Here is a 24,821-nt window from a genome sequence, read left to right as displayed (position 1 = left end):
GGCAGAGTCCGCCATTCCCACACAGGGCTCAGATAGAGAGGCAAAGTCCCTTCCAGTTGTGTGGGGAAAAAGATGAAGCCTATGTTTACAATAGAGAGAGACAAATTTCCCAGTTTGAACTGTGCCTTAAGCGACACTTGTCATTGTCAATCAAAATTGTCAATTAAAAAAATTAAAAGTCAAATATGTGGCAGTTTGTTGGAAAACGACTAAGCAAGACTAACTACACAGTTGTCAGTCTCACTGATTCCATTCAGTAGAGGCTGACGACAGACCTCACAGCACGAAGAAAAGGTTGATTGTGGTTGAATTTAATATTGGCTGACTTCACTACTGAAACATATTGAGTTTTTTGGCTTCACTGTAAACAGTTTTTCTGTTTTATTTTTGAGAAAGAAGAAAATACCATTCACTATTAAACCACAAATACTGTTAACACAGTAACCACAGATTTTACCAAATCGACCAGGAGTTTTAAAGTATCAAATGCTTAAAAAAAATCATTAGACAAAAGATAATAGTAATAAATATTTGTGTGGTCGTATAACACATAACGGTAAGGTACTCTTCATGCTATGTCAGCAGTCCTGTTAATGCCAAAAAACGTCTCATTCATTTGAGAAAGTTACAACACTTTTCCAAGCTTTTCAATGGTAATAATTGCACTTCATCTTTCCACACTACTACTCCACCTTTCTCCCACTTCCTCTTCTGTACTCCCTTCATCCCCTTTTTAGTTACCAAGGCAGCAAAAACACCAAAAAACACAAAAACAAGACTCACTTGTATCAACCTACAGACACTGAAAAACACCAGCCAGTTTTGCAGATGTCTCCAACGGCAGTCTAAAAACATTCCACATTTAATATGATGGTTGAAGTGAACTTGTGGAAAGAGCTTCATTGAGACTAAAGCGGGGTGAATTTCCCCTTTTTCTTCACTGGATCTAAGAATACTGAGTGTGTAGCTCAGAGCAGGCTGGACAGGAAACTGGCAAACATGAAGTCATTTGACATTCTCGTGAGGTAGTTTGGAAAGCCGAAGCTGAAGTAATATGTGCGTTACATAACATTTGCAAGACTTTTCCATGTTCTGTTATGTTAAAAAGCTCTTTAACTGCTCTCAAACCCTTAAGCTTTCTGTTAAACATTAAAAGATATTTCCGCTACAATGACAAACCCTGTATGTTGGATTAAACTGTGTATAATCATCCTATTAAGATTTAAGCAGAGCTGAACTTTTTTAAGGGAAAAATGTCGACATCCATACCAAGACACAGTGATGGTTTCATTCCCTGTGTTTAGCTCACAAGTCTTCTCTTCCTGGTTGAACATGGTCGGCTGCACTGTAAGAGACGCGCTGGCACTCACTATCGGCCGAGCCCTGATTGAAGAGAAAGACCATAAAAGAATAAGAATAAAAAGAAATGTCTATAAATTCTTTTCCGTACTCCTACATGCTTTGACATACCTGTATAGCACTGCTTTATCAACCCCAAAAGCACCAACAATCAGATCTGCAAGAAAAGAAAGTGAGTTGAATAAAGACATCAGAGAGGAGGATAAAGTGTTATTGGATGCCTGGCGGCTGACAGTTTTTCTGAAGTACCTGGGTAGCCGTTTTGATCCAGATCTCTGTTACCTCGCAGGGAAAAGCCAAAACTGGCAGGGAAAGAGCTGGAAGCCCATTGGCCAGAGAGGGTCTGTGTGGGCGTTTCCATCAGGCCTCCGGCATGACCGTTATAAATGAGAACCAATCCATGCTGGTCGTCTCCTCCATAGGGACAGCCGATAGCCATGTCTGATTGTAAAAAGCGGAATATGCGAAGAATCAAATACTGTATGTAACACATATATGTTTGTGCATCTATATTTCATGTCTGTAGCTAAAGCTGACAAAGCAGTTTACCGTGAGTCCTGCACAACGTATACTTAGCTCCTAGATCAGAAAATTAGAAGTAACAGTTGTCACAGGCCAGGATGGGAGGACTAGTGGATTTGAGGGCCAGTAAAAATGGTCACAGTAATTTACTTCTTGAGACTGGCTCAGGGTTCCTACAGCGTAAGGAAAGTTAGATTGAGGACTTTTAAAGAATTTTTTAACACCACTTGGAATGGAATTTTGGTCTATTTTATGATGACCTCAACTGATGTAAAAAACCTGACACTGGGCAAACTTTTAAATGACTGTTATAACATAATGGTAATAACTGTATCTAATTTTTGCTATTGTTACCGAACAGTTAACTCACACTGTATGTAGCACACCTACCATTGAATCCATCCTGGTTGAGATCACCTAGAGGAGCCAGCGAGGTACCGAAGCGGCTGAAGGCCTGTTGACCCAGGAGGTGGGACTGGCTCGGCTCCAGCAGCAGAGGGCCTCTCTGGAGGTACACATACACCTTCCCCAGCTCCTCCAGACGCCCACTGAACCCTCGACGCATGAACATTGGAGCTCCCACCACCAGGTCATCCAAACTGGAGAGGCAAACAAGGACAGGAGAAAAATAAAGGGGATGACGATGGACAAGAAGGGGTTCTATTGGAATATAGATATAGGAACAAACCAGATCATATTGTAGTTTTCGTTTCACTTTGTTACAGCTCTTTACAGCTCTGTACCACAAGTGCAATTTCACTTTCACCCATGCAACTGTGAACATTCTTTTTTTAACTGTTGAGTTTCTCGGCGTTGTAAATACTGTATATATTGTTTGTTTATGTCGTCCTCTGTGCTTATTTCCTTCATCTTCATCCTGCACGTTTTTGTACTTATTTATTAATATAGTTTATTTTGCACAGTTATCTTGCTATTTTGCTATCCCTTTGCTGCTGCAATGTTGGAAATTTCCCCACTGTGGGACTAATAAAGGATTATCTTATCTTATCTTATCTTATCTTATCTTATCTTTATTGAAGCTATATAATGTTTACACTTTCAACTACATGACTCATCACAAAAAAAATGTATCATTTTATACAAATTGTTCCTTAATTAAGACATATTTGGTATCTGGGAAAACACAAGAATTCCCACTGGTATTTACTGTAAAATAATGTGTAGCTACTCAACCGGTAGACAGCCGCCCAGATAAAATCTGGTTCTGCTTGAGGTTTCTGCCCCTTAAATGCAAGTTTTTACTCGCCACTTGCCACCAAAGTGCTTAATCTTGGTGGGAATTTCTGCCATGCTTGCTCACGGTGTTAATTGTTGGTTGAATTAAAATAGCATAGTCTAGACCTGCTCTACATGAAAAGCGTCCCGATGTAAACGCTTTAAATGGGTCCAAGTGTATTTCCTGTTGGAATGTTTGTTTATGCAGTCGCCGTTAAGGAAGCAAATTTCGTAATCCTAGGATAGCGAAGGAATGGCCCGCCCTACTGTCCCTACGATTGGTTAGTGCTCATTGCTTTTGTTGGTTGGATTGCTTAGGTGTAGACAAGAGGAGTGTGATTGCTTTGGGTTATGTAAAGATAAAATCACAGCATTCTAAAAGGATGCTCAAAAAGCACAGGCACACAGGTTAAAAAATTATTCACTTGATAAAATCTCCTTTTGTTCTTAGAAAATCTTCTAAAATAGAGGATTGAAGGTGGATAGAAATAAGAAAACATCACATGAGTTGGCTAAGCGGGGCCAGAGACATAGGTAGGGGCGGCCGGATTATATGCTGAAAACAATGATAAAAAGGGAATCAAGAATTTAAAAATGATGATAAAAGGAATAAAAGAACTAAATCCCACATCATGGTTGAAACAAAGAAAAAGAACTATGAAAATGAAGAAATTTCTTTGTTCTTTCTTTTTGAAAGTTGTGGACTTTAGATAATGATTTTCTTGCTCATTTGATACAAAATTAACAGCAATATAAAAAGAATAAACAAAAGCAATTATAAAACAAACAATATGACATACAACTACCAGTAAACAGTCATATTTACAGGCTACACTGAAACTTTGAAAAAAATTTTTGCTGTGTGCCTCGGTTGAGGAAGTGAAATTAACCATGGGTAAACTTCACACTGAGAGGAACTACATAAGGAATGAGTATTTTCAGAAACTTTCATGACACAAGAGAGAGTGACAGGGTGACTGAACTGAAGCGTGGGATACTTTCAAAAAACTCCCACTGTTATCTCTGTTTCAGTGACCTCATCCTTCACTTTAGGCCTCTTGTTTTAGCTTCTGATTCTCTCGCTTCTCTGTCATTTCACCCCATTTTTTCTCCATCATCTGTCTCACCGTCACTCCATCCACTCACCCATCGTTGTTGATGTCGGTGGCTGCCACCGCGTACCCAAAGTAGGACCCCATCTGGAACACATTACAAACAAGACCCAGTTAGCCTGTAATCACACCACCATGCATAGATCCCTTTCTTTTCTTTCATTTTGTTTCTCCATGTACTTTTTCTCCTTTGTAGCCTCCAACACCACCCCCAGAAGCTTTCCTCTTCAATCTCTCAATCCCACAATCCCCTGGGGTCTTCACTTCTCTCTTTTCATGGAGCTCAGTGTTAGAGCTTCTGTAAGCTTGGGGAGAGGTAGGGGGTCTGAGGATCGGGGACTCAAAGTCCTTTAAAACTCACTTGGAGAGAATGCTCACAGGGCTTGGGTTTTTCCGGTTTAATTTCATACCACATATGATAAATTAGGGTCACGTTTCATCCTTGGGTGACTCTCACTTCAAAGTGAATCGTAGCTATGCAGAAAGGAGTCGAGACCCTTTTGAAAAACAAGACTGAATATTGGAGTTGTCGTCCTGCAGCCTATCGCACATGCAAACCAGCTCATATCAACATAAATCAAACTGAGGCTCAGGACAGAGTTCAAATTCACTCTGATACCTTATAGGAGTACTGCTTTGCCAGTTGACACTCAGAGAAATATGATCAACACTTCCTGTAGAGCTGAAGCACCAGGAATGTTCGGCTGAGGTGAGATCAGCGAGCTAAGAGATGTTGTCCACAGATCAGTGTTCACAGTTATCAGTGACTAGATTTCTTATATTCTCATATTACAGAAGTGACCTACATTTTTATGAAAATAGTAGAGGTGTGTGAATTTAAATATATGTTACTTTGAAAACCAGTCTATCTGAATTTATTTGTTCGGTATTAACTGCTTTAAAATTCAATTGGGGAATTTCTTGATTTGTGATTCAAGAGATTTTTTTTTCAGTGTCCACAAACTCAGATTCAAAATTCAAAAACAAAGTTCTATATTAAAAAAAAGATAGATTTTGTTGCTTAAATGTATTAGATTCAGCTTTTGAAACTGCAAATTAAGAAAACATATTTTTATTTAATAGAAGTTAATTCAGATACATGTATTTCAAAGTAAAACATTTTGTGCTTTTAATTCAGTGGTGTTTAAATTTCAATATTCAGTGGCTGATAAAATTGAAAAAAACATGTCTCTTGTTTTACTCTTTATTAGTTATGGCTGCATTGCATAATTTATCTATAGGACTCTAAATGACTTATCAGGTATTTTGGTATACGTATAAACATAACCTATACCAAGAATAATCTTTAAGCAGATGTCAGCAAAATTTCATATTACCAGAATACATTATATATAACCTCTGTACTATTTTAGAATCAGCATATAATAAATTAAGAGTCTGTAGCATATCATAATATGAGAAAACTGACCAGTATCCATATTTTTTTTTTTTTATGAAAACGAAAATTGATAAAATAAGCAAGACCCACAGCAGTCTGGCTAATTGATTTGCTACTTAGCCCATAATGATCTGTTGCCTGCAGAGATATTAAGTAAAGCTACCTTGGTATGAACAGAAAAAATCCTGATGCTTGGCACATTTCTATTGTCTTCATAAAATCGTAATATTGCTCAAATTAAGTATAAAGAATGCTCTTTGGATACAACATGGGTTGATAAGCAAATGAAACATGGATGAACAGAGAAATCCTTGTTAGCTGGCACGACAAATGACAAAACTTGAGGTTTTATTCATCAAACCACAGCGTTTTTGCACAAAGACCCTCTGGTGTGTTTTTGCAGCTGACTTCGACTTCACGGTCCAAGAACCCACAGAGGCACCAGCATGCACCCACAGAGAGCAGAGACTGTTACCTCAGATCATTCTCACTAGGACTTAACAGTTTACCCAGCGCCCTCTGACACCACTGGGCAGTCGCTGATGACCTCCCACACTGAAGACATTCTCTCACTCTCACACTCTCTCACACACACACACACACACACACACACACACACACACACACACACACACACACACACACACACAAACATGCATTTCCATGTATGCAGGGTCACATGCACTTTCATCATGCAGAACTTACACGATGAAGCCACAAAAAAAGTTTCCCCATGGTGTACTTTGTCTCACTGTACATATGGGAATGTGAGTAGCATCTTGAGTTTTTGTTCGACGTGATCATTCTCCCTGTCCATGCTGGCTGTATGTAAAACCCTTCCTGAAGTGATTTCAATGTAAGTAATGAGGGACAAAATCCACATTCCTCATTTTATGTAAAAATATGTTCCAAAGTTCAACTAAGACAACTATGAAGCTTTAGCAGTCTTAGTTAGACAAAGCACGTTCAGTGTTTCAAGCAATTCAGTTTGTTTTTATGGGAAAATGCAGTTAAAATGTGACATGAAACACTGGAAATTAGAAAAAAATACTTAAAGCAATATTATGCAACTTTTAGTTGACTGTTGAGTCTCATTCCCAAGTTGTCAAATTAAGACATTCTGGGTTAGTGCTTCGGTCTGACCATCAACCAAACGGCATCACTCTTAGATACAACTTTAATCTTTCAGAAAATGTAAATTGGTGAGCTGTATAAAAAATCATCCCCCAAAACCATTTGTGGTACCAGGCTGTAAACCTGTTTATTTCAAATCTCTACTTCTGCATTCGCGTAATTTATCAGCCATGAAGGTTGCTGCTTGGGTTTGACTGTTTTAATGGCACTGTTTTAATGATTTCATCTCATTACACTGTCTTCCTCTGTGATGTTTTAACGGTACCCACTTGGAGTATTAGCTCCACCCACAGTTTATGTCTAAGTACTTTTATTCTCATGACAGAAGTGGATCAAAACACACACTAATTTGCCATTTCTTTTGCCAACTTTCTGGAAATTCTGTCAAATTTGCACTACATTTGGACACAAGTCTGACTAGCTATTTGTGGAATCACAAAGAGGGAAGTTCATACTAAAAACTTTTTGATACCTACTTTGTTCTACGGACAGTTTAAGCCTAATATTAGTCTCAGCTGAACTTTAGAAAGCAATTTTCAATGACTGTGTGGGAGTTGGTGACATTTAGTTTTAAATATAATTCATCTGTGGGTTATATTTTAAGACATATGACAGTAAGCTCAGCCAGTGTCTGACTCACCGACGCTGCCACTCTTCTTTGCTTCCAGTTTCCAAAGCACATGCTGAATCAATACAGTAACAACATGAACTCTATCCTGGTCTGCTGTTTCTGGGTTTGATTTACAGCTCTCAGAAACCATGAGCTGTGTATACTGTAAGCCAGACCTCTGACCCTGATATAGGCCTCCTCTCTACGGGGCAAATTCCTTCATCTTCAGCCCTCTTTTACAAATGCCACTTTAAATGTGTACTCTCATATGAAAAAAACAGTGGCCAGGCTATTACAGAAAATCTCCAGCCAGATGTGCACATACCTGCTCCCCTGTTATGTTGAGCAGAAACTTCAGATCCCTTCCATTTAATATGGTCACCTAAATTGAGATGGAAAAAAGTCATTATCTGAGTATACTGCATGTTAATACCTAATGCTCTGCAGAATATTTGCAATGTGAAATGAAAATGTGAGGACTCCTTACTACACCATACAGCATGAGTCCTTTTGGAACTCCTGTGATGAAATCTGCAACATGGAAAGCAAGGGGCAAAAGGTTATCAACTGTGACAACAACACTGTTTACATACTTAAGAGATTTATGTATGATTCTTTGGGGGTTAAATGTTATTGCTTCCTGTAAACTTTTCCATCAAAAGATGGTCAAATGAGACTGAGCAGTTAAACATTAAACAGCTTGGGGTGGGGGGTCAGCAAACCCTGTACTCAACCATGCATTTTTTGGCTCTGTACTGTAAATATGACCCTCACCTTCCTCATCATCCCCACTGAACTCGCCACCAGCCACAGAGTAACCTTAAGGAGATATAAGATTAAAGAACATGAATGAGAGAAAACAGCTGAGGCTGAAAGTGGTGGATGCAAAGAAATGTTTTATAATAGATCACTGAGGGCCACACTTTCAGTTTAGTGTGGCCCTTAAACCTTAAGCCCTGCAGTGTGAGTATAAATGACAATTTTGCTACTTAGAGGAATACTTCACCCACAAAATGATGTATATCATGTCATGTCAAATTAGTAAAGAAGCCTTGTGTTTTTTTTTCTTCATATGCCTCCACAGTGAACGAAGAATCCAAAAACAGAGAAAATTCATTTCAAAACATGTTCGCAAACTCTCACATGCATTTTCTCCAAAACCTTACTGTTTAAAACACTTCAGCAAAATCACACAGACTTCAAACGCAAGCACTTGCCCAAGTACACTACTTGTAGGTAGAAGTGTAAGACTAAGACTAATATGTAAGACTAACTGAGTATATGACCTGATAAATGACTTGTATTTACAGAGTTTGTAAATGGATGTTTTGATGTAGTTTTGCTGTTGTTAAGCACAGCACCCTTTACTTGAAGTCAACAAGAATTTTCTTGTTTTTTGGATTCTTCGTTCACTTGGAAGCACGCAAGCAAAACAAAGTTTTCTTCACAAATTCAACCCAAACTTTGTTTATACAAGTGTATTTTGTTTGCTGCAATATCATTTATTATTCTCAAGGAATAATCATAGGTTTATGTCTCCTCAGGAGCATAATTGTGCTCAGTATATTTAATGGCAATCTAGAGATTATGACATACTGTAACTTTTAGTCATGTCATGAGTCAAGTGATTGCTGATATTTTGGCCTGATAGAAGAAAGGTCAAGAGACTGAATAAAGAAAGCAGAAATATTGCAATCCAATGGTTCAGTTTTCTGTGTATAGAGTTGACAATTTGATATGAGGGTGGTGTTAGTGGAAAGCTCATGGAGTGTCCCAAATGGAAATAATTCTTCCTCCGCTGAGTTTGAATGAGATGGGCGGATTTTAGAATGATTTTCCAGTCAGATTTCTTTTTTATTCGTTTTTTTTTTTTTTAATTTTTACATTTTGGCCTTGTGGGACTGGACATAAAGTCCATAGAAATCCAAACCAAATTGTGTGAAAATCCCATCATTAGTTTTCAATGTGTTAATTTTTTCCATTGCAGGGACTTTCCAAAGTCCTTGCCAAAATGTTGACCTCATTGTGATGTTAGACAAAAGGTCATGGGGTCACTAAAACCCCAGATAATAACATCTGGGAACCATGAATATCCACATCAAATGTCACGGCACTCTGCAGATAAGATATGTAGTTCCTGCCCAAATTGTTAGGACGATCAGCAAAATCGATCAGCAAAATCATTAACTTGGATCATGAGGTCCTGCTGCTGGCAGGTGTAAAAATGCATAGCAGCAATAAACGTAGTTTCTGCTGTCTAATATTAGAGGCAACAATAGTAATATAAGTAAAATGTGTCACATCAGAAGCAGTACTGTTAGAGATAGTACAGTCTATCTAGCATATTTAGTTATCCTTTTTGACTCAAGTGTACGTCCTCACCCAGGTAACTGTCATCATAGCTCCCCTGCGCCTGTCGTGTCTGAATCTGCCCGGCGACTGACAGCAGGAAGTACGAGGGGTAGTAGGCCTTAACAATCTCCTCTGTGGTTGCTGAGATCAGCTGACCTATGGGATATATGGGTGACAAAGGGTGAAAGGTCAGAGGTTAAAATAAGATGTGTGACTTTTGAACTCTGGCTCCTGAGTTGTTCCATTAAAGTTTGATCAGAGACAAAGATTGATTTTATGATTCATTCAAAGGAAAATCTATTAAAAGATATCTCTCAAAAATCCATGCTGTTCCACATTCTTGTGAGCTCACCTTGCCAGTAAAAGCTGCCTGGTCCTCCAAGCACAACCCTCCCATCCTGAAACACACAACAGTTGCCAGAGCTGAGGAGTCTGTGTGTCACAAGTTTTACCAGGAGTTTCAAATAAACTCTGCAAATCTCATGTACACTGCTTACATCAACCAAAACAGAGAAACAGTAGCTATGTGATTATGTAGAAACCAGCAAAAACTCCAACAAATATTTCTCTTACCTTGGTGAAGTCGGCACTAAATCCCCCTTGGCAGTAGCCCTGTCCAACAGGTCCATGTCTTTCTGCAGAGAACAGCAACAAACAAGGGAAACACTAATAACCTATCTGTTTCATGAAAACTATGAAAATGATGAAACAGTCTGTTCTGTTGAGGGGCAGAAATAACCAGTGTAATGTCTGTCATATCAAAACTGGACACCTTGGAAACAACAGAAGAAAAAACAAATAAACAAAGTTTTGGGGTAAATTCATAGCTCTGGCTTCATCTGGTACCTGTTTTGGCTATCTGGTTCTCTGCTAGCTGTATTCTGAATATTTTATGGAAGCCCATTTTATACCAACTGTAAAAAAAAACAGAAAGCAAATAAAAATGTAAAACAAACTGTTTCAGACTAATTCTGAACTAAACCTTTGTCTTTTCCTCCATATAGAGTGTCATAGGTTTGCATCAAAGTACATATATTGGCACACTTCTCTATATCTATCACTGCAGGAAGTAAGGGTGCTGGGGGTGCTGCAGCACCCAAAACTGTATTTAACCCTAAAATAAATCAGTAGAGCTTTTTGCAACATTCAGAGCATCTCTATGATTCAGAATCTGTGACAGCACTGTCTGCACATGGCTCTAAACATGGAGGTCATTGAGCGGAAGCTAGTAGCTAATGGTGCTAGCAGACTGAACTGTGCTAAACAACAGCAACAGTGCTGACAGAACTAACAGTGTTGAGCATAGGGCCACCAGGAGGTGGGAGTTGCGCTCTCGATGATGACATTATTCTGCCATCATGAGCCACCATAAAAGCACAGTGCAGAACAGCAGCAATTAAATAGCCAGCAGGATACACACTACACACATGCACTACCACAACCAAGAACAGAGAAGCTGAGCAGATATGACTCAGAGAAAGAGTCCGACTCAAATTGCAGCAAAATAGACATTAATGCTTCATTCTCAGCTTACAGAGACCAAAAGTGAGCTGATAAAATATCTAATATAAGTCTCACACTGACAAGGTGAACAGACACATGATAACAAACAAATGCTAATCTTGCTCAGTGTTTGTTGGAGGTAAGGTAAGTTTGCTAACTTGTTGGCCATACTCCCTTGGAGGTTGGCTATTGTTGCAGTAACTGACCTGTTCGACAGGGGGCGTACTCCACAAATGTTTTGAGACTGTCTACAGAGAGGTAGCAGGTTCCTGTGACATCGGCGAAGGGTGTGTCATGTTCCGTCCTCCAGTAATACCTCGGAGCACAAGCCTGGAAGAACACACAGAGACACAACTCAATGACAAAAGCATACAACCTGAACATGTTTTGGCTGAGAAGAATTACACTGACCCTGAACTCCTCAAACATCAATTGTGAAATCATAGCTAAGCAACTATAACTACATACAGAAGGTCTGTCCTTAGAGTCTTTCAAACATGGGGGACCAGTGAGAACAATACTCAGAAAAGTTTGGAGGGTGGGTCACTTTCGTGCCAAAAATTAAACACAACAGCAAGTACAAGTCATGGATGAAACAATGTGTGCTGTAAAGTACCTACTGCCATGGCCAAAAGGTTACATCACATTAGCCAACTAGACTTTGTGGGATAATGGGTTGTTAGAAATAGCATTGCTCAAGAATGTCTCAAAGTCTCAAATGTTTACTATTGGCCCACACTGAAGCAGCAGCTGTGTGCTGCTCTGTTTTTCATTTGTATTTTATGTCATTTACCATACTCGTGGGTTAGTGCTCATTTTGAATCTGAGACAGGATTGTAGTACTACTGCCATCTTGTCTACCCTGCGATTCAAGAACAAAATTGTTACCTAATTTCCATGACATGAAATATACATTTTTTGACCGGGACCTGTACATTTCTTGCATTGGCTAAGTTAGCATGATATCATGAATATAACCATTATTGTTACTGTTAAAATTCAGTTTTCTCTGACTCTAATTGAGCACAATATTTTAGGTGCCAAAACATACTGTATGGTATTTTTTTTTTATGAGTTTTCAGATTATTATGTGAGTTTACCTTGTTTTCCATTATAAAAGCACAAACGGAGTCGTTAAGAAAGTTCTTTGACCTAGTCTGTATTAGGGCTGGAGATCCTTTTTTTTCTTCTTCATTTGATACCTATCATGTGAATGGATTGGCGTGTAGTATAGCACACTGTTCTCATGCACTGTGTATGTTTTTCTACAAAAAGTAATTCACCAAGATTCACATAAAGATGAGCCAGCAATTCACACATAATCCACATATTTTGGAACGCTGTGATCACCTGACCAATGCGGTAGACAGTAGTAAAGACCAAAGAGGTCCTGAACAGATCAGTGAGGAGACAGGTTGGGTCAGTGGATGGGGCAAGACTTTCCTCCCAAACTTTACTCAGGAACCGTGTAAACTTTGAGTGAACTTTGAGTCATTTTATCTTTTTTTTTCCCTAAAGCTATGCATAGTAACTTTACTTGCCTAAACCTAACCTCCCGTAACTATACATAAATCGCATGGCTTTACATTAAGGCCGTAACATAATTTGCGGGGCACTAATTCATAGGATATCATACAAACTATAGTATGAGGATACATTGAGTATAGCCATACTTGTGAATGTTTTGGTGGCACACGGACCTGCAAACTCCATCAAATCATACCGTGTTCACCACAACATAGATTGTATGGGTTGTAGCTACTGAAAAAGTCGATCTTGGTACATAGAGATCAAATGCAGGTATTCTTTTACTGGAGAAGATGTGATACTACAAGGCACTAAGTTATTTGGCTCAGTACCTGTAAGGTATCGAGCAAAATATCTAAGATTAAACGTATGAAATTCCAATATTCAGCCCTTAGCTGTACAGTACAACATGCAACCCCACACGAGTCTCAAAACCCCATATTGAAAAATTTCTACTGGTACATCAACAAAAAAAGTTGTTTAATTACATTGTAATCACACAGCATAATGTACAGTATCCAAACAGACCCATCAACCTAACCCACTCTTACCAGGACACTGTTACCATGGGAACGCACAGTAGCTCCGAACCACTGATGGGACTTGAACTCAACCTGAGTGTTGACCTCATTTATATAAAAATGTCGATCGCCTAGAAGAACAAAGAGAAGAAAAAACACCTTAAATAACATGTTTACACAGTCGTACGCAGCTTTTCTATGACTGACTAACTTGGGAGAAACTTCAATGATGTCAGAGGCTGCTATTTTAACTTAGTCAAAGATCCCCCTGTCATTGGCGTTTGATTTTTGTGCTGTCGGGGCTTCATTTTAGAGCGTTCCCCACATGTTCTTGGCTTTTTACATGGATATTTTATGGCCTTGTTCCCCGGGTCTGCAGTCTTAATCCATCCTCCATGCTATGGCACACATCAAACAGCTCAAAGGGACTTGGACCTTGTTGTTACTGTAACCCAAACGGCTGTACTTCATTGTCAGGATCTGTTTTAAGAAGAGGCCCTGGCAGTACGAAGGCAAGGAACAGTGATGAGGGAGGGGGTGGAATACTAAAAGTCTGTGTTTGTGTGTGTGTGTGTGTATGTGTGTGCGCAGTTTTCCGACCAAATGTTTTACTTTTGCAGCCTCAGCAGCATTACACCTCCATGATTTTTGCTTTCAACAACAGCGTGCTCTTATAATAATTAATGTGGAAAAATGAAATATTGCTTCTTGGCCTGCTATTCCCTGCAACACCTTTAAGCCAGGTAGGAGAGCCAGGTTGCCTTCATGTCCTATGGAAGACTGTAAAAACAAATTCCTGACTTGAAAATACTGCTCCTATCCTTAAGTACCTAACAAGAATTACCGCCTTGTGGTTATATGCCTTCACACACCAGTCAAGTTGCACTTGCAATTTACATCCACGTCTGTGAAACATGGATGCTTCACACACATCTTGCCCCCAGCAGCACAGAAGATACAATCAGCACATTTTCAAGGTGGAAACCCAAGATGAGTGCCACCAATTCAGTATCTGACCAAATGTTTCCTCTTCTACTCTTGAGATCTATGTTAAATAATGGCCAGAAAAGTCTTTTTGCAAAATATTATGATGACACAGTGAAGTTGACCTTTGACCTTTTGGATATAAATGTAATCACTTCATCATTATTAGGCATTTGTGTGAAATTTGGTCATAATTAGCATATGAACTCTTGAATTGTGGCCAAAAAACATGTTTCACATGGTCACAATGACCAGCCAAATTCTTATAAGTTAGTTCTGGAGCCCAAGTGGACGTTTGTGCCAAATTTGAGAAAATTCCCTCAAGGCCTTCTTGAGATATCATGTTTTAAGACTAAGACGGATGCAAGGTCACAGTTTTCCTAAACTCTTGGCCACCAAAATCTAATCAGTTCATCCTTGAGTCTGAGTAAATGTTTGTGCCAAATTTAGAGAAATCCCTTTGAGGTGTTCTTGAGATATCGTGTTCACAAAATGTAGGGAGGGCGGACTGCGAACCCAAAAACATGCCTCCGGCCTTGGCTATCGCTGGTGCAGAGGCGTGCAAGATTTTTGTCATACCTTTGTTGCCATTCAGCATCCTTGAAAATTCATTTAAACAAAACCCAACACCTTATATCACACTTATCTGCCTGTCGCAGAGTGGTGACATTAAACTCTCCTGGCTACAGCTCACTGTGCCTGTTTAGGTTAAGAAGTCTGGGCTGTGTCCTCAATCCTGAGGCCTTTAATGGGAAATGCAAGACTACTAAATGTAAAAAGCTTGAGCACGTGTGTGTAGATAAATGCGTGTGTGAACATAAGTGTGGTTTAGCGTGTTTTTTTCTACACTGTATCACGTTTCCGAGGCCGTCTGCAGAGACCATTTGTAAACAGTTAGTAGGTGTGTATTTATGTACGCAGAGTTTGCTCAGTCACAGCTCTCGGTCTGTGTAAACCGGCACTCGTTATCAGCATGCACGAGCATATACGATAAGTTCGACCCTGTGATCCTCAAACGGTGGTCCTTATCGCTTCCTGCATTTCTGATGGAGGCGATTATTTTTCCGGCAGAGCTGTGGGCAGCCCCAGTTCCTCTGGGGTCCTTGTCCCTGTAATGACTCTGCCCTAATTAAAGAGCGCTGTACAACACTGGGCCCGAGTCCAGGAGGAAATCAAAGCTCTGTGAAAACACTGCAAAACACAGCCGGTGTCCCAAAATGGAGACCTTAGCGAGGGGTGGTGTGGAGGAAAGCCGCAGTCACCGTCATTTAAGACTTCAAAGGCTGGTTTCAGTCAAAACTGAGAAGCGTTAGATTAGGAGCTTTAAGATGGCAAGAAGTCAGACATCTGACCTCAGGGTCAAACACAGTGGTGCTAAACTCAGGATGCTACCTATAGCTCCTCTCAGCCTCTTTTATGGCTGGTTAGAGGCGGCTGGGCATTTACTGCACAGTCCTGTCTCGAATGTTTAACAGCACCATCGGGGAGAGTGACATTTTTATATCGTGGAACAATGTGAGTTACCAACTACTGCTGTGATTATGATGTAGGGAGAATTCTCTCCCCTGGATTTTAAATATTAAGCTTGATTTTTAACATCTCATATTTTTATCTTTTTGGGTACAAAGAGGCCGGCCGTCAATTTAGACTTAACAAGACACCCTACCTTGCTTGTCAAAGTCGATCATGCTGCAGTTAGCTTGGCTCCAGGGGCACAAGTACACTGCTCCTCCTTCAGTGATGTTGGGCTGGCTGGTGTTGGCTTTCGGAGCGCCGATCAAAACGTTGATACTAGACATCAGAGGGGAAACAAAATGTTGAACTGCGGGGAGGTAGTGTTTGCAGGAAACATCTGAGATAACACCAAGAAACATTTGTGTTGATTGACAGTAAACTCATATGCATTTGCATCAGCTACAATAACAAGTTAGATGTAACCCTAAGTACTGCCTATAGATGTGTTATCAAGGCTGACTCCTCTCTCATCATCCCCTGTTCTAGTTATATGCAGCTTATAAGGTACAGCACAACTGTTTGGTATCAGTTATCAGTTTAAAGATCAGTTTGCAGCTATTACCTCAGTGGCTGTATTTCTGCAGATCCCAGATCATTATCAGTTGGACATGGAGGTTTTTAAATATTAGATACCGGAAAAACACTCTGTGTCCAGCATTAGTGCCTGGAAGGTTAAACATCTGTCTGTGATCAACAGTGTTCATATAGTGTTCACATAATGTCACATCAGGTTAAGCTAAAGCTCTCAAACCTCAGCGTGAGGTCAAAGTCGGCCTTATTCTGTGTTAATATTTGTATGAATTGCAAACCAGTGTACCTAAAGGAGTCTTTTGAAGGAGCCAAAAACACTGCAGTGCTGCAAAGCCATTTTTCAATTCAAAATTAAAAGAATTATTCATTCATTTACGTGCACCAATGGGGTGTCTTTGAAGTCAAAATTTTAGGTTTAAACCTGCATTCATTATTTTTGGCGCAACGAGCTGTAAACAAAACACTGAGCTATAATCACCTCATAAAGTTGATATAGCAGATGTTCACCAGCTAGCTTCTATCATGTGTCTGTGTGCTGTTTGTTGCTGCGCAGGTGCTGCACAGTGTGCTTATCAGGGCTTGCTTTCTGAAAATAGCTATCTACTGCTGCTGGAAACAATGCTGACATGAGAGGTGAGAGTGACTCAAAACAGCAAAGGCAAGAGCCGTCAAACCGAGAAAGTTGGTATAAGAAATGAAAAACATAAATTGAAACGCCCTGTTTGGTTAGTTTTTGTGTAGTTTACAACATTATCCAGACAGAGATGTGATCATTTTAAAGGAACAGATCACCCCAAAATCAAAACTACATAGTTTCCCTCTTTCCTGCAGTGCTGTTCATATCAGTCTAGATTGTTTTGGTGTGAGTTGCAGAGTGTTGAAGATATCGGCTGTAGAAATGTCTGCCTTCTCTCCGATATAACAGAACTAGACGGCACTCAGCTTGTGGAGCTCAAAGTGCCAAAAAAAATAAAAAAACATTTGATAAACTCAACAGAAATGTCTCTTTCCAGAAATCATGACGCAGTTACTCAAGATAATCCACAGAACTTGTTGTGAGTAGTTTCATGTAGGAGCTATTTTCTTTCTACCAGATCACACCCACTAACCAAATCACCATGTAGGAGAAAATGTACATCTACTTCTAGCTCATCTAACACCACTGAGCTATAGCGTTATAGGCCAGCCCAGGACATCTTAATGTGTACAACTCACACGCAGGCATGTACTCATGGGCGAGCGTGAGTTGTAAACATTAAGCTTGTCCATGAGTACATGCCTGCTTCCTTTTGCACAGTGATACGGTTGGCAGGTGTAGTTTGGTAGTAAGAAATTAATTCCTTCATGAAACTGCTATCTTGAGAAACCAGGTCATGATTTTTGGAAAGAGACATTGATATTGAGGCCACTCACACCAAAACAATCTAGACCCATAAATATCACTATAGGTAAGAGAAAAAATATGTATTATGTACAACTGCACTACAAATACACGGTCCTGTGCCAAATCTGTAAAGTTTTTCAGAAATAAATGCTTTCGCAGCGCTAGCTAATGTAATTATCTGCAAATTTCCTCAGCTTGGAAATAACTGAAAAGCGAGAACCTACAAGAGACATGCAAATTTACATGTGCAAGTGTGTGTGTGCATTACAAATCAGCTAAGGTTTGCAGACAGCCCTGCTAAAAAGGCCTGGCCCACAGCGCATGGCACAACTTAAGACATTGGTGACTGATGACATTAGCAGAGATCAGACAGACTCTGTACTCCCCCCATCCCCCAAAACGTCTGGAGAGCACAAGAGGAATATTTACATGGCTGGATAAGCTTTCCTTATAAACCACTCACTCCACAGCTACTCAGCCGGCCAGGGTGCAGGCTTTCAATGGCCTTCTCTTACAAAGGTACAGAACTTTAAACCCACTGCCACCCCCTGTGATCTCTGCATGTAAGGATTTAAGAGTCAATTAAAAGCACTTGTAATGAAAATTTAACAGCACAACAACAGCCTCCTCAAAAACATGATGTATATCCGCTGGATGATAGATGTTTTTGTGTTGGGACCCGAAAAAAAGGATTCCTTGCCTTTAGGTCACATTGAACAGGAACATCTGCAAACAGGGAAATGGCTTACACGCACAGCCTGGTCAAAGTTGCAACATGTAATTTTTACTAAGAGATTTATGAGCTCTAGTGAATGCATTTGGTCACATTATTTTGAAACAAGTCATATCCTAATAGTAGGTCTTACCCAGCTTAACTGATCCCATGAATGCATCATAACCTACTATACCCCATAAACATTTCTTTTACACAAAATTTTGTGTCTTAATTTCTTTTTCGTAAACAAGTCATTTTCTCCAAAATACTGAATAATTTTGCCCTTTTATGCCTCCAGGTTAAATTAGTCAGAGAATAGATATATTATACATCAGCCAGGGGGTTGCATATCATTTTAAGAGGTGCAAGCCAAACAAGGTCAGGAACCACTGAGGTATAATGATATGATCTTCCATTTCATTCAGTAATGAACACAATATATGTCAATAAAAACCAGCATAGCCTCTGTATCCCAGCTAACCCTGTTCAGTTTTCTCAAGATCATATCTGGGTTGTTATAATAAACAGGATATGATGCTTGTATGAGCCAGATCCCCAACTCCAGCATCTGCATTGTTTGGTGTGCATGTAAATACATTCATTAATCTCATGCATATGTGGGTGGCCCAGAATAATCTGTCTTTTTCAATTAGTGTGTTTTCCTATAGTCAAATGCACAGTTTCATTGGCTTGACACTACATTAAAGCAACACTAAATTAAAGGCTGCAGTAGAAAATATCCACCTATATTGACATTTGATCATTTTAACTTGTTCTAATACCAAGATAAATCCAGATTAAGATTTTCTGGATGTATAAGAGTAAAACTCAACACAGCACTGACTATGACTGGCTGTGTAGTAGAATTTGTGCTAGCAACATTCGCCCTTTGGTGGCTTCATATGGCTTCAATGTAAAGCTCACAGACAGGTTGGTAAACATAAAGAAATTCATGGACATCACAGGATTTCAACAGCTGTGTCCCATTTCCACACTACAGACTCATTCTTCACCAGCTACCGCCACAAACAGAATCTAATTCTGTGGGAAACAATGCATCAGCATGCTAACACACCCACAATGACAATGCTAATATGTTGCATATGTTGTAAGCAGTATAGATGAAGCTTGTAGATTTGTCATTAGCTTTGCAGCTTTGGTCATAAACCAAAGTATTGGACAAACAGATTTTTTTTTACCTGATGCAGTGAATGAAAAGTCTGAAGATCATTTAAAATTCATCCTCTGGGGATCATGAATGTGTGAATCAAATACAGCAAATATCCATACAATAGTTGTGGAGATATTTCACTCTCAATCCAAAATGTTCGCCTGCTCTCAGCTGGCCACAACGGTGACGTTGTGGCCAGCTGAATACAGGTTATGATGTCAGGCGACCAAAAATCAGTGTCAGAACATCTACTGCCAATGTCAATTCAACATAAAATAGTGATTACAAATGACGTTGATATTTTGATGGTTTTAAGTTGTGTTGTAAAGTAACAAAAATCAAATGCCTTCCAAACATCTTGACATAAAATAATGGTATGGAGAACATAAAGCATCTGCAAAACGTCAAAACATGAAAATCACAGACGTATTAAATATCGTCACAGGGACAAAGCTTACAGTACATATAAGTATCACAGCTTAATATTTAAGGTGGTTTTTCAAGCCTCCCTCAGTTCACTCTTGTTTACCTCAAAATTGGTCAAAGTGAACCAGCTCTACCAACACACCTGACATCTGCCTCCTAGTTTATTGACTAAAAATGAACATGTGTGTTGAGACATTGAAAACAGAGATGGCATGGTAGGCAACAGGAGCATCTTTCAACAAGGCGCTCTACAACCGAACAGTGCAGTGGTTGTCTGAATGCATGACAACAAGCCGAATCATTCCAACAGCAGAAAGAAAACATTGATCTCATTCAGGAAAGCATCCTTTTCCCTGCAGCGTTGTTTACCCACCACAAAACAAGAACCGCTACATTCACATGAAGATGTTCAACAGTAGCTGTAAGCGGTCAAATGCATGAAGATGCACAGAAACAAATTTAGGTAATGTTCAGCTTATAAGCAGACAAAGGGGGCTGAGTGTGGAAACATCGGTCTAAATCAGCATCTCAGTAGTGACTCAATAACATGGCCTCTTAACTGCCAGAAGCTTAGTTGAGAAAACTGAGAGAATCTTAACCAATTTCCTCACAGGAATATATCAACATTCATTAAACCAACAGTGATTTTAGTCTGTGAGACCTCCAAGAAGTGCTCCTACTGACATAAAAATAGCAATAACCAAGTGCAGAAGTATTCTGTTACTCGATAAAGCCCTGCATTCAAAAGTGTAGATAAGTAAAAGAACAAATGGAAAGTACTCAATATGCAGAATGGTCATTTTCACTCATGTTTTTGGATTACTATTATGGTGTAGTCATGTGTTCATACAGCTGATAAAGGTAAGGCTAATTTCAATTATAAAATAGGTTTGGTGGGGTAAAAATATATTTTTTCTGATTTGTAGTGGACATATAACTATAAAATAGCAGAAGATGAAAATACTCAACTAAAGTACTTCAAAATTATACAGTGCTTGAGTAAATGTACTTAACTACTTTCCATCACTGGTAAGGGAATACTGAGACACTGAAGGCAAAGCCCTGAGCACCTTTTAACAGAAGACTTTACCAAATATTGTACAGATACTACAAGCTTCTTCCCAGCAGGTTATCATAAAGCAGATTAACAGCTGATATGCAGTAGATTTCTGTCATCATGTATAAATGGCTATCAGGTGATGTACCACGCCCTACAGAGGCCCTCAGCTCTTGAACAACAGCAGCTGTGAACAGCTGGTTGAGAGGGTGTTCTGGCTGGGCGAGCCAAAGTGTATTTGACTGTCTCAATTTTGGCTGAGCAAAACACTAAATTATGTCAGTATCATGATATGAGACTAGATATAATCTTAGATTTTGAATAATGTAATATTGTAAGTTTTGTCTTTTGCTGGTTTTAAAGGCTGTATTACAAAAAAGTGATGTAATTTTCTGAACTTAGCTGTTCTATTAATTGCCTTACGCCACCCAGTCACTCTGTCCAGATTAATGATGATTATTTATCAAAAGTCTTTCAGTGTAAATATTCTATGAAAGCATGGTCAACTCTAATATTGTTGTAATATCAATATCGAGATGCATGGTCAAAAATATAATGATATTTGACTTCCTATAAAACTTTCAGCCCTATCATGAAGAGGTGAAAAAGGGGAGTTTAAATCAATTATTAGATTAGGTATTTCACATCAGTTATTGAAATAAATAATAATAAATAACTAGGTATGACAAATTCATAATGTGCAGTCCAGGTGACGCTATGTCGAACCAATCTTATTGCTTTATACTGATAGCTACTCTCAACTACAGTGAAGCATCATACTTTATCTATTAACTGGAATTATTATCCATTATTAACTACCCAAATAAAGTAACAGTATTTCTCTGTATATTGTGTGTTTTACATCTGATTTATGCTTACAGGTGGTTAGCATTAGCCCGCTGGTGGCTGTTTGCTAACTGAGCCTGCTAGCTAGCTAGCTAACAGTTTGTTCTGTTAAAAGTTTTGTGGCTTAATTGCTTAACGGCAACCACTTTGGTGACAAGTGCAAACTGAGATTCTAATAAATAGCAAAACATGGCGTAAAAGTAGTAAAAGTATGCTAGAGTAGTAAAAAAACAGTAAACAGTCTATTTAAAGTTTGCTAATGACAGCTAACATTAGCCACCAAAAGCTTACAAGGCCAAGGCTGAAGCAGTAATACCTCTGGATGCACTGAACTGAGCCAACTGAATTGTGTTGCTTTTAAGTTCAACCTGTTAAAGAAGAATTTTTCTTATAAAAAACCCTGAATAGTCTTACCTTAACTGAGCATGTGAGAAATGTAGGCTAACCTGTAAAATGACACTGTTAGCTTTTCAGGTAGCTGGAGTACATAGTCTACAACACCAGCAAAACACTCATGTTTATTTTATATTCTAATATAAAATACTGGAGTGTAACAGGGCCTATATCACTGCATACTTACATGAGAGGCACAAAGTGTCTCTGTGCAGCCAATTCATGGAGAACCATCTAGTCGGTTGAAATACTTTACACTTCCTTCATATCAGAGTTATATTTGGATTAGGTGTGTGTGTGTGTGTGTGTGTGTGTGTGTGTGTGTGTTTTCCACACTAGTGCCCAGGGGAGAGTTTTCTCAATGAGCAAAAACAGGTGACGGTATGGGCTTTGCGTAAAGGAAGACTTGCATGTTTATCTAACTCAGCAGTTCCCCATCTGTCAACAAAACAAAAAACCCAGCAGGAAACCCCCACTGTCCCTATAGGATATATTCTGAAGATTAGCATATTTCTTACTTTTCTGTAGGTTAACCCCCTCCTCTCTGAATCAAACACAGACTTATATGTCTGTTTCCAATCACACGTGGGCTTGAATCCAGTGTGTGGGTGTGTGTATGTCTGTGTGTGTGTGTGTGTGTGTTTGTGAAAGAGAGAGAGAGCGAGAGAGAGAGAGAGATGGATGCTCAGCCTATATGAGCAACATTTGTGACATTTAACTTCATACCCTAACATTTACATCACTATATCACTGTGAAAAATATTAAACACACGACTGATCAAATATTTTCTTGAAAGTTTTGTAACTAATCTGAAAGCATGAACCAAGTTAGGCTGCTGTGCAAACACATATGCAAGTTTAAGTCCCTACATTTACAAAAATAAGATCATATCAATGACTCTGACAAAGTCACTTAGACTCACAAGCCTACTTGGGAGGGGGGGAATTCAACGTAGTATAGCAATATTTTGTGTGGCAATATCATATTTTTACATGGACTTCAAGTATTGATTTTTTAATCATATAAATAATGAATAATGCAAATACAAATTAAGGTTTTGGTAGCCTTCTAGAATAATGAAATCAATTGTTTTTTCAGTCCATTTGACACATTTTGCTGCAATTAAAATAAAGTAAATAGACTAAAAACCTAATTACATAATACAGATAGGGATGCACGTTATCCAATATGCCTATATATAAAAACTCATTTGGTTGAGAACCAATATCGTTCTATCCACTTTTATCCCCACATATTTGTTGTGATCATCAGGTCTCTTCTGTAGTGAAATTAGCATCATATTAGGCATACGCTTGTGGTAATGACCCACCAGGAGATAGAGACATTTAATATGATGCTTTTCAGTGTACATAATGTGCCTATTCATTCATTTTGCAAAATAGCAGTAACACTTGACATAAGGTTGACGTTTTGTACACGTTCACCATGTAAATAAAAAAGAAGTATAACGGTTTGTGATATCGTTTCAATCTATTTCAATCTAAAGTCAATATCTACCGATACTGAGGTGCCGACATTATCATGGATCCCTAAATACATATGTTGACAAAGTTTTCTTTCAGGAATATGATTTACAGTTGGAAAAAAATGATACATGACAATATTACCGCAGTACTTGTGCATGTTGCAGCATGTTTAAAACCGCAGTGAAGTTGTAACGTGACTTAAGTATCGTGATAATATTGTATCACCCCTTCTAACTACATATAGGCTAACACTTCAATGTTTTCATAGGAATATTATAATAATCGCCTGTAAATATTGCACGATATATAATAATATATAATAAATATGAGATTTAGAAGAAGAAGTGACTTAGAAGCACAGACACATTGTATTGTAGAATATGATATCATGGAAGAGACAGTAGAATGAAAGATCTCAGTGTAAAGTAGTCATGAGGAAGCTTCCAGGCTGCTGGTGATTCCATAAAGTTAAAAGTTTTGATGGCCACTCAACTGAAGAGGTCACTTACTCTTTCATTCCCCACAATACTATTAATAGAGTAGCCTATAATAAAGTAGTGACTTTGAACTGTAAAGAACAGGCTATTGTAAACGTCCTCCCACTGACTTGCCAAAGTGAGGGAGAGCATGAAGCTTTGTGATGCTGCATAAAGACTTTACCTGGATGACTGACTGAAGAACTCCACTGAATACCCGAAATAACTTCCCGGTGGTCCGGTGAAAACGACGCGTTGCTCCGTGTCCAAGTTAAAAGCGGCGCAAAGCTGGACCCAAACCACCACTACAGGTACAACCAACGCGGAGTAATGACATTTTCCCCATGACCGGGTAGGTGAAAGTCCAGGAACGGTGCCCATCTCTTTTTTTGCGCGTCTCTTCTTTCATTGAATAACCGAAGCGCAAAACGCATCATCCGTGCTGTTCCCTGTTGTAGACTAATAATCATAAATTGGTGTCCTGAATAATCCCTTCAGCTCCAACAAGTCCCGTGTACTGATCCACAGTGCATGGTTAAATGTGAAGGAAGGCAAACAGA

At 39.1% G+C, this 24,821-nt stretch overlaps 1 protein-coding gene across 1 annotated transcript in view; it reads right to left on the bottom strand.

The window, feature by feature from the left end:
* Nucleotides 1–24,821, bottom strand: part of LOC121952645 (integrin alpha-5-like) — a 45,431-nt gene extending 20,610 nt beyond the window's left edge. Inside the window, exons 1-15 of the mRNA XM_042499446.2 lie at nt 24,446–24,821; nt 15,926–16,050; nt 13,306–13,406; nt 11,434–11,557; nt 10,298–10,359; nt 10,077–10,122; nt 9,755–9,880; nt 8,147–8,191; nt 7,860–7,903; nt 7,698–7,754; nt 4,264–4,316; nt 2,272–2,480; nt 1,609–1,800; nt 1,471–1,516; nt 1,270–1,383 (exon numbers count right to left, since the gene is read on the bottom strand). Coding sequence (XP_042355380.1) covers nt 1,270–1,383; nt 1,471–1,516; nt 1,609–1,800; nt 2,272–2,480; nt 4,264–4,316; nt 7,698–7,754; nt 7,860–7,903; nt 8,147–8,191; nt 9,755–9,880; nt 10,077–10,122; nt 10,298–10,359; nt 11,434–11,557; nt 13,306–13,406; nt 15,926–16,050; nt 24,446–24,642 — 1,541 coding nt within the window. The 5' untranslated portion in view covers nt 24,643–24,821. The remainder of the gene's footprint in view (nt 1–1,269; nt 1,384–1,470; nt 1,517–1,608; nt 1,801–2,271; nt 2,481–4,263; nt 4,317–7,697; nt 7,755–7,859; nt 7,904–8,146; nt 8,192–9,754; nt 9,881–10,076; nt 10,123–10,297; nt 10,360–11,433; nt 11,558–13,305; nt 13,407–15,925; nt 16,051–24,445) is intronic.

The sequence above is a fragment of the Plectropomus leopardus genome, chromosome 2 (assembly GCF_026936395.1).
Source record: "Plectropomus leopardus strain MGB_pleo_1.0 chromosome 2, ASM2693639v1, whole genome shotgun sequence".
NCBI classification, from domain to species: Eukaryota; Metazoa; Chordata; class Actinopteri; order Perciformes; family Serranidae; genus Plectropomus; species Plectropomus leopardus.
This window is presented reverse-complemented; position numbering and strand designations above follow the sequence as displayed.